General features: G+C 34.5%; 1 protein-coding gene across 16 annotated transcripts in view; it reads right to left on the bottom strand.

The window, feature by feature from the left end:
- Positions 1-16,831, bottom strand: part of MAGI1 (membrane associated guanylate kinase, WW and PDZ domain containing 1) — a 542,794-nt gene that overhangs the window by 73,608 nt on the left and 452,355 nt on the right. For 7 of the 16 annotated variants that reach the window (XM_016150212.2, XM_016150200.2, XM_016150202.2 and 4 more), the window contains exons 6-10: positions 15,976-16,058; positions 11,942-11,980; positions 6,591-6,648; positions 3,971-4,143; positions 1,950-2,042 (exon numbers count right to left, since the gene is read on the bottom strand). In XM_016150212.2, the coding sequence (XP_016005698.1) occupies positions 1,950-2,042; positions 3,971-4,143; positions 6,591-6,648; positions 11,942-11,980; positions 15,976-16,058 (446 nt within the window). The remainder of the gene's footprint in view (positions 1-1,949; positions 2,043-3,970; positions 4,144-6,590; positions 6,649-11,941; positions 11,981-15,975; positions 16,059-16,831) is intronic. The other 9 variants (XM_016150218.2, XM_016150213.2, XM_016150201.2 and 6 more) reach the window with 2 other exon arrangements.

Below are 16,831 nucleotides of genomic sequence, written 5' to 3'. Positions count from 1 at the left end.
GAAAGGAGTCAAAGAAGAAAAAAAAAAAAAAATGGTGTAGAAAAAAGAAGGAATCTGAGATGATGCTCCCAACATGGACACATACCATCTGACCCTTCCCTGAGTTGGTGCACTGAGCATTTGCAACCCAGAATCTGAACCTTTAAAAGTTTAATTTTAATCTCTAAGACAATTCTTTAAGGAAGCTGGTCTACTTATCATCTATGTGTGTGTGTGTGTGTGTGTGTGTGTGTGTGTGTGTGTGTGTGTATATATGCACATATGTGTATATTGTTTCACTCCATAATAAATTTCAGTAGAAACTAGGTAGCAAAGGGATTTTATCTTGTTTGGAGTATCCTACAGTAAATATAATACACACACACACACACACACACACACATACATATATGTACATATATACACATACATACCTCTGTGAAATTTAAAGTTTAAAAAGGAAACTATTAAAAAGCTGAACACATACAAATGCTAATTATAAAATGTTAATTCTATAAATGAAAAGAATAAGATGGAAAGAGTGAATATAACATGGGAACCTAACAATGATCTGAGATGAAAAGGAGTTAGCGAAGCAAACAGTAGGAAGAAAAGACAACTGCAAACAGAGTGAACAGGACATGCAAAGGATCTGACATGGTCGAAGGTTTGCTGGTTCCAGGAACTGAAAAGAGGTTCAAAAAACTGAAAAGTTAGTGTAGCTAACATCAGGAGAGGGGGAAATAAGACAATATGAGACAATATTTTTTAAGTATTTATACTTAAAAAATACAGGGGAGGCCACAATCATGTTGATACTAATTAATATGTTAATATCTACCATGTTCTATCTTTATTAAAGCCATTATCACCATAAAAAATATATCCAAGCCAGCAGAAATTATTTCACATAAACTGATATTAATACTAATCTCATGACAAGATCAGCTAGCAGGGAATAACTTCTTTCTTTTGAAAATGATAATGAGGGAATCAAATTAGAGAAAATACTTATTCTACTCATCTTTTTATATCTAACACAATTATTATCTCTTTTAAAATGAAGAGGAAGACAAATTTTACAGGCATATTAATAGTTCTGCACCACAAATATTCCCCAATGTCATCAAATATGATGCTTGTTCTATTTTTCTTATTTAAAAGTAAAAAAACCCTAAACAAACAGCAAAAAAAAATCTTTTCTATCATTTAAAAGTAATGAGGCCTGAAAATAGTAAGATTCTGGAGCTTTCAATTTTCAAAAATGAGCCTCTCTAGGGGGCTCATAACTATTTGTGAATGTAAATAAGTGAGACCCAATGAAATGCTGTAAAACATGCATAAATGCCAGAACTGCAGTAAGAACAGGAGATGAGAATATAAAACAATAATATCAAATCATTTTACTTTTATAGGAAAATTATAGTTAAAAGCAAATATGTTGACTAGAATCTGAAAATACCTAATGCCAAGTTTTCAATTTATTTTATTAGCACGATAATAAATATCTATGGTCTCTAAATTTGTGGTTCACAACTCTGGGATATTTTTGCCCCCTAGGGACATTTTTTGTCATAACAGGGGAAGAGGTGCTACTGGTACCTTATGGTTAGAGGTCAGGGATGCTGCTAAATAAATATTCTACAATGTGTGTATATAACACAGGCCAGTAACAAGGAATTATCTGACCCAAAATGTCAATTGTACTTAGGTTGATAAACCCTGGTTTAATTTATCTTTAATAACAAGTAGTCATTACTTTTAGAGCATTACAAATAGCTGAAGAAATTCATACAGAAAAGTTTCTCATTTTTTTGACAATTTTGATTAACAATGTATTTAAAGTTTCAGTCATTATGGTTTTTGCTATCAAAAGAATGAGCTGGGAGTTACGAAATTCAACTTCTTAAAATATCCATAAAATTAAATTTTTGAGCTAAAATTATGATGCAATTATAAAAATACTTTACCCTGAAGTGAAGCTTCTCTGGCCGGCTCCGGATTGCTTGGGGGGTGGCTAGGAATAACAGGAGGCACAAGCGATGAATGGTCTTCCGTCCATTCTACAAGAAAGAGAAGCAACAGTTTACCGGTTTTCCCTTCAAATGGATGGCCAACTTCTCTAGCATTCACCTTCTTCTTAACTATAAAACTACACAAACCAATAAAACCAGAGGCACAGAACTTAAATTAAAAAAAATTGGTATTTGACCTCACTCTAGGTTAAGAATCTCAAGATATCTCTGTCTCTGTCACTTTTCTAAGACCTTTAGGGAAAAAAATACTGTGATATACCCAATAAATATTTAGTTCTCTCTGGCTAGAGAGTCAAAAGTGAGACCAAGCAACATCGTGAAAGACAGAGTCAACTAAAGACAGCCCAACAAGGGAGATGCGTCTCAAATGTAATTGAGCATGTGTTGGACTGCTAAGCTTGCTTATCTGAAGTACTGAAGGTGCATTTCAGCAGTTTGCTAAGATGCTATCTCCTATCATCTCTGAACTCCAGACAGGACCCATTACCAATAATCTTGGATCCTAACTACAGTCCTATTCCTCCTGGAAGCCCAGAAAGAACTCATAGTGAATAACCCTTGATATTTACCCTAGATTCCTTTCCAGCTCAATTAACATATTCCATTGTACATTCATATTCAGTTGTATACTCTCATTCTCCAAAATGCAATATCAAGTTTCACCAGCTCAGAAAAAAATATTAAAAAACATTTTTTTTAAAATAAAAAAATAGATTAAGGTAGAAAGGAGAACTTTTTAATAAGTGAACATATACAAACACACACAAACACACCCCGCCTCCCATAGAGTCTGTGGTAGTGGCTGGCGAATTATGGTCAAAGGCCAAAATTGGACCCAATGCCTGTGTTATACAACTGGAGCCAAAAATGGCTTTTACGCTTTTGAATGATTGGGAAAAAAAATTAAAAAGAATATTTTACAACACACAAAAATTACATGAAGTTTAAATTTCAGTGTCCATAGATCATGTTGTATTGGAACATTGCAAGCTCATTGGTTCACATATTATCTATAGCTATTTTTATACTACAAGGGCAGAGATGAGTAGTTGTAATAGAGACAATAAAGCCCACAAAATTTACTATCTGCCCAGAAAAAATTTGCCTTCCACTCTATGGTGTATATTTATGATATTCAATATTATATTATAAGCGTTATATTTGACATTCATATATATTTGATATCAAATATTATATTGAGGGTGTATTAGCCTATCTTTTTTATAAGTATGCAGTGAAAACTGAGAAAAACCTAAGCATCTATTAATCAACAGATGGCTAAGTAGAAATATTCATAAAATGGAATATTATGCAGCTATTAAAAATTATAAGATAAATCTATATTAACCAACTGATCATGTACAAGAAGCATATTTATGCAAGAAAAATGGGTCACAAAACCTATATATATAAATTATGATTTTTATTAAAATATGGGTATTTGTACATTCCTAGAAAATTTCTGGTTGAGAATGGATCTGGAGAGAGTGGGGGAGAATTTAATGTTCTATACTACAAAAAGCATGAATTAACTTAGATTTTTAAAAAGCACTCAAATTATCCACTTTCTGTAATGCACACATGTAATGTTCTTAAAATTAAAAGTTTCATATCTGGTAATTCCTCTTAAAGTGCTAAAAGTGGTTTAGATTTAGATACCAGTCGGTGTGCGAATGCTGCTGGGGCAAGGAAATTCTTTCACCATCAGAAAGGTCTCCAATCCTAAAGACAGCTTTCCTTTCTACATTTGAGATTTGGTTGCCTTTGATTTGGGCCCCCCATTTGAGCTGTCTAGGATGCAGGGAACTCTAGCAGCTCTGTATTCCTTTCACCAGGACATCAAGTCCTCAGGATGGCAGGATATGATTATTCAAGGCCAGTTCTGACCACATGGGGGTGTCGGCGCCCAGGCTTCGCCCTGAATTCCTCAGCCCACAGATCAAGAAAAAGCCAACCTTCTTGCTGCTGTGGCTGCTGCTGTTGCTGCTGCTGCTGCTGCTGCTGCTGCTGCTGCTGCTGCGGCTGTTGTTGTGGCTGCTGCTGCTGTTGCTGCTGCTGCTGCTCAATCTGCTTCTTCCGTTTGGCTTCTAGAACTGGGTTCTCATATTGTGTTTTCCTGTTGATGTGGCTGGAGCAGAAGGCAGAAAAGATTCAGTTGGGAAACATTTCATTCCACAAGCAAAATGCCAGTCAGGCCAAGTCCTGTGATTAGAACTGAGCAAAGCAGGTGGTCTGAGATTTTGACCATCTTGTGTCAAAATGTGCAATTAGGAAGAGGAAATAAAAGTGAACGGTTTCCAACTCACTGCTTACATGTGCCAAGCATTGTGCTGTAAGTTTTACATGCAATTTATTTTAAAATCTTCAATAAATGCCAGGAGTTAGGTCCTATTTTTATTTATATTTTATGGATTTTAAAAAAAAGCAAATTCCTGAACAGTTAATAAGTCACCTAACACAACATAGTTAGTAAACAGTAAAGAGGCATGCAAGCTCAGGTCTGTCTGCATTCAAATCCCACGACTCCCAAATGTTCAAGGAATCACCTGGTAAGTCAAGTTGCTTTAATTCAACAAGAAATAGGTTATAGAAGAATTGAAAAAATGAGATTAAAATGGAGAAGTGATGTTGTCTGTAACATATAATGCCAGAACTGCTGTGTAACTTTCTATGATAGAGTTCATGGAAGCATTCATTCACACAATAAAGTTAAAAGAAGGAATCTACCTACATCTGTAAACTATTTTGATCAACAGGTATGGAGTCAGGATTAAAAGTATAAACCTTAGGCAAATAGACTCCAAGTACAGCTAGCCTAAGCAAATGTAATGTGTTCAAAGTGACAAAGACTCAGATACTTCAGATAGCTCCAAAACTAAAAATGCCATGGCAAAACAAACAACCCCCCCCACACATACACTCACATACACATGTATACATACATACATACATAGACACACACACATACATATGTTTTCTTTGCGATGGCCTTATTTACGTGTATGTACATACACACCTTATATAAACACACAAAAGCATAAACACACTCATTTTTTAAAATCAAAATTATACTTCACTAGAAGTTTGGGAACATACTTATTATGTGATTATTTAGAGTTGAAATACTTTTTAAAGCCAGGTTTTAAGTTTTAAAAGCAGGCATGTCAAATAGGATAGACAGACCAATTACTCTTATTTCCTATTGCAGGACTACTGGTTTATGTCCTAATTCTTGTAGGCAATTTCATGCTAAGAAATAGTCTAACATGAATGGGCACGTATATCCGAAAAGACACAGAGAGAACTGTATAGTAAGACAACAACTGGCCCTCAAATAAGTTTCTTCCTCTATCAAAGTTGTTGTCACCTATTCCTTTTCTCTTAATACACAAATTAGTTGAGGGAAAACGCAAAATGAGCCCCTCATAGGCAAGAACCCTATTGTACGTCTGTGAAAAAGATGATCTACAGGGCATATATAGGAACTTCATTTTGTGAAGGTCAGAGAAACAACTGAGCTGGCCTTTTTGATGCTCCAAATTACCAATCCTTCCTGTTAGGTAAAGAGGTGGCAATGTCATGGCAAAAGAAACTTGCTATATGAAACTCGTGTTTTTACAGTAAGATGTTGAGCATTTTACAACCTTGAGTTTTTGCATCATATGTTCTTATCACCAGGGTTGTATACAAATGACTTTTCATTGCCAGCAGTGTGAAGTGCAGAAAGCTTGCTGGTTGTCTTCACTGTGGCAGCTAGAATTCATAACGACAGAACACTTATATGGCATTTGTTTCTTTCAAAGAATCTTTTATTAGTCATTTCTCATCTTTCTCTGAAGAAATGATATAAAGCATATTTAGCATATTTATTCAATGTTTAATAGCTCAGGTTTCTTTTATTTTCTTTTGGTTTCATCCTACCAATTGATGGGTTTGATGAAAGCACAAAGTGTATTTCTAATGCTTGACTAAGGTACATAGTTAAACAGGTTATGATGAGGGTTGAGACTATTGAAAATGGAAAACAGGAGCCATCTGTATGGTCCTCAGGCAAGGGAGAGGCCAACAGGCATACAAGATCTTGCACGTTAGCTAGTTCTCAATTTCCTTCTTAATCTTGGCAAAGTGTTATACAATATTAAGATTTGTCTGACCCTTTTAGAAAGTCTGTATGAATAAAGAAAGGGCAAAAAGTAGACAAACAGATTCTCCTCCTAAAGATAACCCCTATTTATTTGGTCTACTGAATCTGTGCCTTTCTTGTTCGTTCATTCGTTCATTCATTTGCTCATTCATTCAACTAATACTTGTTAAGTACCTGCCATACACCAGGATGATTTGGGCCTTGGTAATAGAGTGGTAAACAAAAGACACAATTCTGGCCCTCATGAATTTCATAACATAATTTGCTGTCTTGTTATTTGCTGAATATTTTCTCATTCATTAAAATATACATATATTTTTTCATTATAAAATTATTATTTAGTTTATACATTATAATGATGTCAAAGTCTGTACAGCATAAATATGCATAATTACAGAGGGTACAAACTAAAGTGTGGATTAGGCACTTACTCTACATAGTAGATACCATAGACAGGGTCTTCAATCTTTTCCCAACCAGCAGGCAGTTCTGAAAAATAAAATAAAAGAACATTTAGAACAAGAAGAGCACACTCTTAAAGAACCTAGGGATTTTTAACAAGTTAGGCAAAAAGAGAAAGACTCATACATAAAAATGCCTTAAATCCAATTAAAACTGTGTATCCTAAGAGAAAAGCAAGCATTATTTTTATTTTACAACTGTATTTTTCTATATGAAGAATAATTCTTTACTGATATCTTATGCAAGCAAATGAACCAATAAAATGAAGTCCTCAGTGCCATTCTAAATCAACTATTCAATTATATTTTAATAAAAATATAGTTAGAATTTGCCTTGATGTCTGGTTCCTAAGTATTTATAGTTTTCTCATTTTACTTCTAGACTACCTTACCACAAAAACAAATTTGAGTAAAAATAAATGTTTCTTTTCATTTTCAATACAATAGTGCTCTTTTTGCTCTTCCTGAAATGAAATAAAATTTACATCTTATTTTCTCCTTGTTCCTAATTAAAATGTTATTCAGTAAGTAAAAATGCCCATGAGGTTGAGTTTTTGAATTGCACACATCTGTCACCCAACTGTTATATTTAAACACACGCATCTTCACCAGCAGTTTGCCTATGAAAGCAGAAACACAGGTCCTGGTCTCCAGGAACTCACTAGAATTTATTCCCTTCAATGTGATGGTAAAATGGCACTGCGGAATATATGTGCCTTTTTGAAAACTCAACTGTACTCTACTAGACTTGACTTTGTAAGGTTTCCTATCAAAGGTTGGAACTTTATTAACTAACTAATAGTGAGTTCTGTTACAGCAAGAATCTATTGTGAAAAAAACCCATTGCGCTAGGCAATTTGACCTGATAAAAGCAGCTATGTTTTGTGTCATTAAACAATTGTTTCGCATAGAGAATAATCAATCAATTTAAATTTCAAAGCCACCCAGATACAGACGTAATTAAAGAAAGATTGTATAAATACAGTACTCCAAAGTGAATTGTTATTCCTGAAAGTAGCTATTAAGACCAACTTGAATGAAATATATTACGAATATCACTTACTTTGAAATACTAGATTTTTTTTTTAATTCAAAGAATCATGTAGTCAGTATTTTCAAATAGTGACTGTTTCATCAAGGCATAGGGTTCACATATGCCTCAAATAGTTTTATACTAATATGGAGTCATATGCGTGTACCCACGCACAGACTAATTGTTTAATGGTTATTTATTGTTCACATTTGGGGGAACATCAAGACAAATTGATTTCATAGATTTTGCTTCATGTTATACAATTGTAAACAAAGAGACAAGGTTTTCTTCCTTATATTTTCATTAAAAAACAAACAAACAAACAAAAACCCTTATCAGGTTTTAAAGAAGTCTCTGAATTCTGGGAGATGTAAGCTACAAAAATGCAAGACAGGTTCACTTTGCAGATGTTGATACAACTTGGTATTTTTATACGCAGTCTTGAGGACTAATGCAAATCAAATGCCAGGGAAATGGTTTCCCCTTACAAAGCTGGAAATTACCATTTAAATTAAACTGAACCAGAAAAATATTTCTAAAGAGTTGAGAAATCAAAGATTTTTAAAAAATGCAAATTGGTGTATAGTCATATATTTGTTCTGGCATGGGGCAGAAAAAGTGTTGAGTGTAAGGGGACCACATCATGTTTAATGAACCAAATCTCTTTTCAAAATCTGCAATTGGCCCTATTATCTTTAGATAAAATACAGAAAACTTTAAGAATTCAATTCATTCTATTATTAACTTGTCAAACATTAATTGAGTGCCTATTGTCTCCCTGAGAGTGTGCTAGGCACCAGGACTCAAAGATAATTGCGATTGCACCATCTGAACAGATTATTCAAACATCTCATGGTAGGTGCTTTGATGGAGGTCCGAGAAGGGTGCAGAACAAGAAAAGAAGGCACTTCTGACTTGGTCCTGCCACGCAGTCAGCAAAGAATGAGGTCGGTCAACCAGTGTATCTGGACATTTGTAAATTTAAACACATTTTCTGGATCAGAATAGCAAATTGCAAAAATTTTCCAGTTTTTCAACCTGAAACTCATTTTAAATTGAAAAGACAGCTTTCTCAATTTCAAAGTGGTGATTAATTTAATAATAGGAATTAGTCTCCTAATGCTTAAAATAGAAATAGATCGTCAATTTAAAAAAAGATGTCTGTCTTCCAATTTGCTATTTCAATCTAAATAAATGAAAATGGCAGAAAATATTGAAGCTCATAAAAAGATGACATCACATTTCTTATTTAGCTAAATACTATGAAGATGCCTAAAGAGACATATACTCCTTCCTCCCCCTTCTGCCTTGTTTAATAACATCAGACTTCAAACCAGGCTATATAACCTATCACAGAGATTTCAGGCAGCTAAGACTCGTTAGGGGTTGCCCAGATCTAGAACTGAACCTTAACTCTACCACCTCATATGTCTGGAGTTGGGTTAGTTTCTTAACATGTTGGAATCACATCCTTCTCTAGGATTTACCTCGAAGGTCAACTTGTAAATGAGATGTACAGCACCCAGCTAGCACATAGGCTCAAAAAAAAAAAAAAAAAAAAAAAAAAAAAAGGCAACTGTTCTAGGAAAGCACAAAAGGAGTAGGACAGATTTGTATGGTCTGCTTGCTTGCTATTCTTGCCTCTGAAATCTCATACTATACTGATTGTCACCACAGAAGCAAATGTGCTGCAGACAAATGTTCTAAGTTCTTTTCAAAAGGGATTTGTCAGCAAACAGATTGAAAGTCATGTCCATAATCAGGGACAAATTTCAAAACTGTAACTTAGTTTTGGTTGGCAAGAGACCCATTTTCTTGTCTCTACCTCTCTTAGTTTGTTTCAGCACATGAATACCCTGTAATTCCAAAAGAAGATACTGCGAGTGCTTTTCAGTTCTGGGGAGAAGACTACAGAGGATGTGATGAATTCTGTAATTCGGAAGTGCATACAGAGTCACTGACCCAGCTCAAACAATAGAGTTCAGAAATGGCAACTCTATAATCAAATGACCTGTGCCCAACACCCATGCCAACAGCCCCTTTTCAGAGGCATTTTATAGAAAAGGTTTCCTTATCACATCTGGAATTGTATTGTTCACTGAAAACCTGAGAGTTGCTATCGTTTGAAATTAGGATCCTCTAATTATGAAAATGGGCAATGAACAATGAATTTGTCAAAAGAATCTAGAATTAATGCAAAAGAAAACTCCATGTGTGTGTGTACGTGTGTGTGTATACACAGGTATGTACACCACTCTTTAAACAGCGGACACATGCAGGAAAAAACAAAGAGTCCTATCTCTACTCTACCCACAAGAACACATTTGGGTCATTTCTATAGTATACATGTTCCTCTCCTGCCCCATGTTAAAGGCAGAACGTACTATAAAGAATTACTGAAAAGTCCAACAAAAGGAAACAAAAAAACAAACAAACAAACTGGTATAAACAATATGAGCTGATCACAGGGATAAATATTAAGGCACATTCTCACTAAGTTTCCTCAACAAGCACCTTGGGAGCTCCTCTTTCAGTCCCTTTCTACAGATAAGGAAAGGGAAGCTAAGTGAAAGTGAATGACTCATCCAAGTTCATAAAGCCAAAAAATGGGGGAGCCTGAATGTGAGGCCAGGCAGCCTATTCTGACCCCAGACACAGCTCCTCCACTTCACCAAAGCACCTCCAAGAATTGAGGCAATGACACGAGAAGGATATTATGCACTCATTAAAACTTATTTTTAGAGTCCATAACAGCATGGGAAAGTTTTCACAATATTACAGCTACATGAGAAAAAAGAAAACAGACATTTCTTTCTTAAAAACTTCAACATTTAAATTTCCATAGAAGCAAATAAATGTGCGCTTCTGAACACAGCTATATTATCTCTACCAGCTGCCTACAGACAGCAGTAGTTCACAAATATTAGTTAGGTATCAAGAGTGGCTTAAAGTGGCTTAACAAATTATTAAGGCACTCATTTTATGTCTGGGAAACCTAGTTCTGTCTTTTTCAATTACTTAATCTAATAACAGTAGACTGATACATTTTTAAAAAATAAAATTACTTTCAGATTGTTATATTACACAGGTTGAATCACAAGTCACTTCTACCACAATGACCACAAGGGCAACTTATTAAACATGTTTAAAATAGGTCTACCAATAGTTACCCACCATTGCTGGCATATCCATCCATTACAATAGAATATGCTCCAAACATTAAGAAAAACAGAGCTAAATTGTATTATATCATAACTCTAGTCAACCATGATTATCTCTACCTATATAACAAAAACGAAATTGAATGAAAATAATCTGTATTAAATACTTATATTTTCAGTTCTTAAGGCAATCTTAAGAATGCTAGTTTGATTCAATAATCTCAGTACAGTTCCATTCACATTGATGTTAAACAATTTTTTATTTAAAAAATGTACCATGGTCATTCTTCAATCAGCTAAGGCTTTCATGTGCAATTTAGCTAAAACCTGTGCTTTCCCATCTATCCTTCTCTAGAGGCATCAGATGGAATGCAAACTAATATGAACTGTTCAAAGCTGAACGTAAAACATTTAACTTAGCAGGGGACATAATTCAATACATTCCAACAGCAAAGATAAAAGAGTGTGGCATTACCTGCTAATGGAACTTATTTCTAAACTACAATAGCTAGGGTAGTCAGGATCTGATTTACATTGATATATATGCTTTAAGGAAAATGGTATATAAACCTAGCATCTGGTTTGCAAGCCAGTCACTACAGTTATACACCTGTGGCCAATGCTTTAATAATAACACAATAGTAAAGACATTAACTATTCAGAAATTATTGTATTGCTGTTACGCAATAAAGATCTTTATATTTTGTCTGGTAGCTTTTTGTTTTGCTTTGCTTTTTTTGTATTACCCATATAGAAGACTACTCACATTAAACAAATTAGAAAAATGAGGCTAATAGGTTATATGAGAGAGTTCAAGGGACACAACAAGGATCTGTCTCTTCAGTTTTCTCTTAATCCTCAAATTACAATACCTAGCACCAATTTGCTAATTCTTGTTCTAGTCTCAATTCGCTCCGACTTTTTCTTTGTAGATGCGATTTATTATAGCTCTGCATCATGTCTGCAGTCAGGCACATGCGTTGTAAGACTGACATTCCATGGATAAGCCAGAATGGCCATCACAATTGGAGAAGCACCAACTAAAGAAACAGAGGGATTAAGCAATTCACTGGAGACAGAATCGTTCAGAGCAAGTCACACGGCAGCAGCAGGCTGGGAGGGTTTACCTAGTTCACTGTCCAGCTCCTCGGTGTGGACCCCTTCTTCTCCAAAGGAATAGCAGGAATGAGACAGAAAAGAGAGAAAGAAAAATTCAGACACCAGCACCAAGAAAGAAACTCCCATCAGAAAAATAGCAGCAAACAAATCACTTAATTTTGTCCTTACCTGCTTTGTGGCTTATTTCATTGGGCTGGCTAATAAACTTGAGACCTCAGTGTAAATCACAAAACAGTAAGAGCTGATATTGGCAACATAATTAAATGGCTCATTTCCTTGCATATCAAAATAAGGTTTGATTGGTTGTAGAAGATGACAAATACCTTTGTGGTTTCAATGTTCTCAAGCGAAAAGTCACTTATTACAGACCTTATTTCGAACAAAGTTGTTAGAGCTTTCAATATTAGTCCTTTTAATCCTTCAATAATTCTCTGATCAGTGAGGCAATTAAATTCACAATTAAAGACTTACTTAATTTATAAGTAATACCGCTGCCTGAAAAATGGAAGGTGAGGTCAAATTGAGATGAAGATTTTAAAATGAACTGTACACTTCAATATCTTTAAAAAGGGGTTAGCAAAATGAATTATTTGATGATGCACATTCGGGAAGCAAAGCTTGAAGGCTGCCCTAAAGGAGGCAGAGTTTACATTATATAAGATTTCTTAAGTCAAACAGCTCAGAAATGTTGGAATGAAATGTCCTCAATAATCTCAAGGAGCAAAACAAGTCAAGATCATTTCCATTCTTGACCTCCTCTTGCTGTCAATAAAATATTTTATTATTACATAGGAGAGAACACAGGACAGCATACGACAAAACATTTCATAAAGTCTCTCCAGCTACAGAGCAGGTAACTGACCCTTCCACAGTAAGTTTCAGGGATCAAGCCTGTTTTCACTACTGCAATTTGCTCAGTGCTCAGTGTAATTTTAGTTCATGAGGGGGACTAAACATTTCTCAAATCGATGAATGAATAAATGAATCGACTATTGACTTTAGAAACTCTTGAATTAAAAACTATATAATTGCCACAAATAAGTTTTGACACAAGCATTGTTTCTTAAAAAGGAATATTATTTACATAATCTTTCATGAAAATTCCAATTTGGATATTATTTAATGTCTTTGGGGGCATTCATTCATTTCTTCAATAATTATTTAATGAGACCAGTCACTATGCTAACTGACAGAGATAACAAAATGAGCAAAATCACATATATCTGTATTCTTTTCTATGGGAAGACAAATTGAAAGCTCACATTAAAAAAGTAAATTAAAACTGTAATAAGTTCTCTAGAGTAAGACATATACTAGGATAATCTAATCATATCTAGGGGCAAGGTCACAGGAATAGCCCATGAGATATAATCTGAAGGATATATAAAATTTAACAAAAAGACTTAGAGTAAAAAATGACTAGAATTTAAGCTCTCTGAGAGCAGGACTTTTTGTTTATTGTGTTCATTAATACAGCTGAAGTTCCCAGAATATATGACATATGGGAGGCACTCAATAAAAAGATGTGGGACTTAAGAATATTCTAAGGAGAGAAAACTATACATCTAACTGTCATGGGCAAGGAATTTGCTGAAGACTAGTGGGGATGAAGGGCAGAGAGTGGGGAAGAGCAAGAATAAGACAAGCTATAGAGGCTAAACCACATAATGCTTGAAAAGGCAAGCTAAGGACTTGGCACTAACTGAGCAGACCAGAGAGCCATTGCATTAGGCTTGAGAGGGTAGTCAGTGATAACACAATCACATTTACATTTTAAAAGATTGCTCTGAGTACAGTGTAAGAAGGAGAATGGGCAACAGTCCGGGTGGAAGATGAGCATGGCCTGGGCTAGGATGGTAGAGGTGATGAAGAAAATATAGAGAATGGATTGCAAAGGTATCTGGGAGGCAAAGTGAACTCAGCTGGTAGTAGATGGATTAAAAATGGGTAACAGGTCAAGGGGTCTTCTAAGTATCATGAATTTACCCTCAACTGAGACAGGAAAACCAGAGGATGAGATTTTAGTGGAAAAGATGATTAGTTGGGTTTTAATCATATTGAGTTTGAAGTCTCTTTGGGACTAACAGTTGGTGTGATCAACCAGGCATATTAAAACATTGGCCTGGAGCTCAAAGGCAAGTTCAAAGGCAAAAAGAGTTATACAATGAAAATTAAAATCCCAAACTAATTTCTCCATTTTTGAGATAGGAAACAGAAAACATACAATTTTTACAGTAAGTCAGTAAGTATGATGCTCTGTTGCTACATTCCATATGCATATTATCCATAGAGAGTAGAAAGGCAGGAATAATGTTGTGACCAATAATATTATTCTTCTTTGTGTTATGATATAAACAACACAAAATAGCTTTGTGTTAACTGGCAACAGAAAATGCAGGTTTGGGAACCTATACTTGTTATTGTGGCATAATCTTTTTGTTACATTGTTACATATTTGTAACTGTTTGTGTATACAGGCATACAGACATACATATAATTTCTACTCGGAAAACAATATATAAATTCTAATGTTGAAGGGATAATTACTAAACTAAGTGCATTTGGTATGTATACATACTTGTTCCAAAAGAAATAACATTGACACCAATAATAAGAACCCTAAAGAATTAAAAATTACTAGATTTGGTAACACCATTCAGTAATTTTACCCACTATTTCTAGTATATTAACAGTTTTTCTTAATACAAGGTATTGGAGTTTTCTACAACCTATAAAATTATAATAGGTATTTTCACACATCCACAATATAATTATAATGGATACTGACATTGAAGATCCTGTGGTAATAAAAATGCCTAAAGTGCCTTCATAATCATCAGGTATCAAAAAGGGTTTAAATTTTGTTCCATGAAGTTTTATGACTGAATGTATTTTATGTTCTGATTTTTGGAAATTGGTCACTATGTATTATATATTAAAAAGAATATTTGAATAATTAGGACAGTTCATTATTCCTTAAGCATGAAGAAGAATGCAGCTGACCACATCTGTTCCATTCCTTCTTCAGGAATGGGACTAAGCAACCACAGTAAAATGAGTAGCTTGGTCATGCATTCTCAGTCAGAAGGATTTGTATTTCTACTAGACGTCAGCCAAATAAATATGAACATGAATTTGTATGTTCATTTCATGTAATCTTCAATCTATGTATAATGGATGAATTTTAGAGTATAAGATTTTGACAGTATTATATTTTACTGGCTCATGTTTTCAAACAAGCCTCAAGTATGTGTGTATATATTTGTACACATACATATATATAATTCTGCCTAATAGGATAAATTAATAAAGTTCTTACAGTAAAATATGTATTCAATAATTATACTAATTCAAATGCCAGCAATGAATAATGAACAGCAGAGCCAACCATATTCCTTTTAATTCATCCACATCAAAAAGTAATTTTGGTATGACTTGGGATAGACCTCAATGTACCAAAAATGAACATGTTTGTTCCATTTCAATTTTTTTTTTCATTTTAGAAAAACAATTAGAAATCCCAAAGCATTGAAATAAACTTTTTTAAATAGTAATTTTTATAGGCAGTTGATTCTTTTTCAAGATTAAAAAGGAGAGTAGGGCTAGGATAATACCTCGGCCTCTTTCTTGGACACTTCTCAGGTATTTAAGATATAATCTAAATTACACAGAGATTGCTAAACAAGTCAAGATGTGCTTTCCCTACACCAAGACTTGGGATATAATAGAGTTATGAAACATGGGGAGTTTAGAAAAACCTACTAATTTTTTCCTCTAAGACTTTCAAAATATAAGATTATAGTCCAATAGGTAAGTCTCTATTCTTAGAGACATTGTAGAGTTTTCTCTAGTTCCTGTAGGTAGCGGTTTTATTTCATTTGAATAATTTCTGTGTATAGTTCTATTTCCAGTGGAGATATTACTATGCGTCTGCCTTTCAAAAACTCATAGTTAAAACCTGGCTGACCTTGCTGACCTTTCAAATGTGCACGTGTGAACAAACACCCAACTCACTTAAACCAAGACCTTCCAAACCCCTTACCATCATCTTCACACTCTTCCAGAGACTTCTGCTGCTTGTTCAGGCACCGTGGGTCTAACCAAGATGTTGTTTTTGTGTTATGGCTGAAATCGAGAAACAAAAAGAAGAAATGTTTTTTTTTTTTTGAAAAAAAAAAAAAAAGCAAAAAGTCCAATGACAAAAGAATTATACCTTCCTGAATATTTGCTCTTTGACCAATGAAAGATACTTTCCAACAGCAAACCCAGATCAGAAGAAAGCCTGAGTTTGGAATTATAAAATGGCTTAGGAAAGCTCTTAGGCAGGGTCCTTTAACCTACCTTAATATGATCATTCCATTATTGAAAGCTGAAATTGCAATACCAGTCGTATTTCTGAACAATGAGTTCTAAATGACACTCCTTGTCTGTACTGTCTACTGTTGTTTAGACTTATTTTAGTCTTCACATTTGCTGAAGAGCAAACTCCAATTTATTTTAAATTTGCTATGACTTAAATCTTGAATGCTGGAATTCACAAAGAAGGCTGCTATTTCACTCATTCTATTCCATCAGAATTCTCATGACAGTGAAATTACCTCAATTCATGCAAGTGGCTAAAAGCTGCTAATACATGCCATTAATTGCAGTGTCCTAAATTATGCTTCAGATATAGTGAAGGCAACCCAAAATTACCTATCATAAATAGAGTCTGGGCCAAGAAGAGCCTTGCAAAGAAGTTAGACATGTCACCTAACTGCTTTCTCGAGGGTAGAACCCAACTCCGAATGAAGTGTTTCAACAGACATTGACTGAGGCCTTGAAGGTCTGAAAGAGTGCAGAAACATTCCCAAGAATATTGCTCCTTATCACTTTAGAAATGTCACAGGAATGACTGG

This window comes from Rousettus aegyptiacus, unplaced genomic scaffold (assembly GCF_014176215.1).
Source record: "Rousettus aegyptiacus isolate mRouAeg1 unplaced genomic scaffold, mRouAeg1.p scaffold_m13_p_4, whole genome shotgun sequence".
In the NCBI taxonomy this organism is placed as follows: Eukaryota; Metazoa; Chordata; class Mammalia; order Chiroptera; family Pteropodidae; genus Rousettus; species Rousettus aegyptiacus.
Note: the sequence above shows the minus strand (reverse complement) of the source record. Positions and strands in the feature narration are given on the sequence as shown.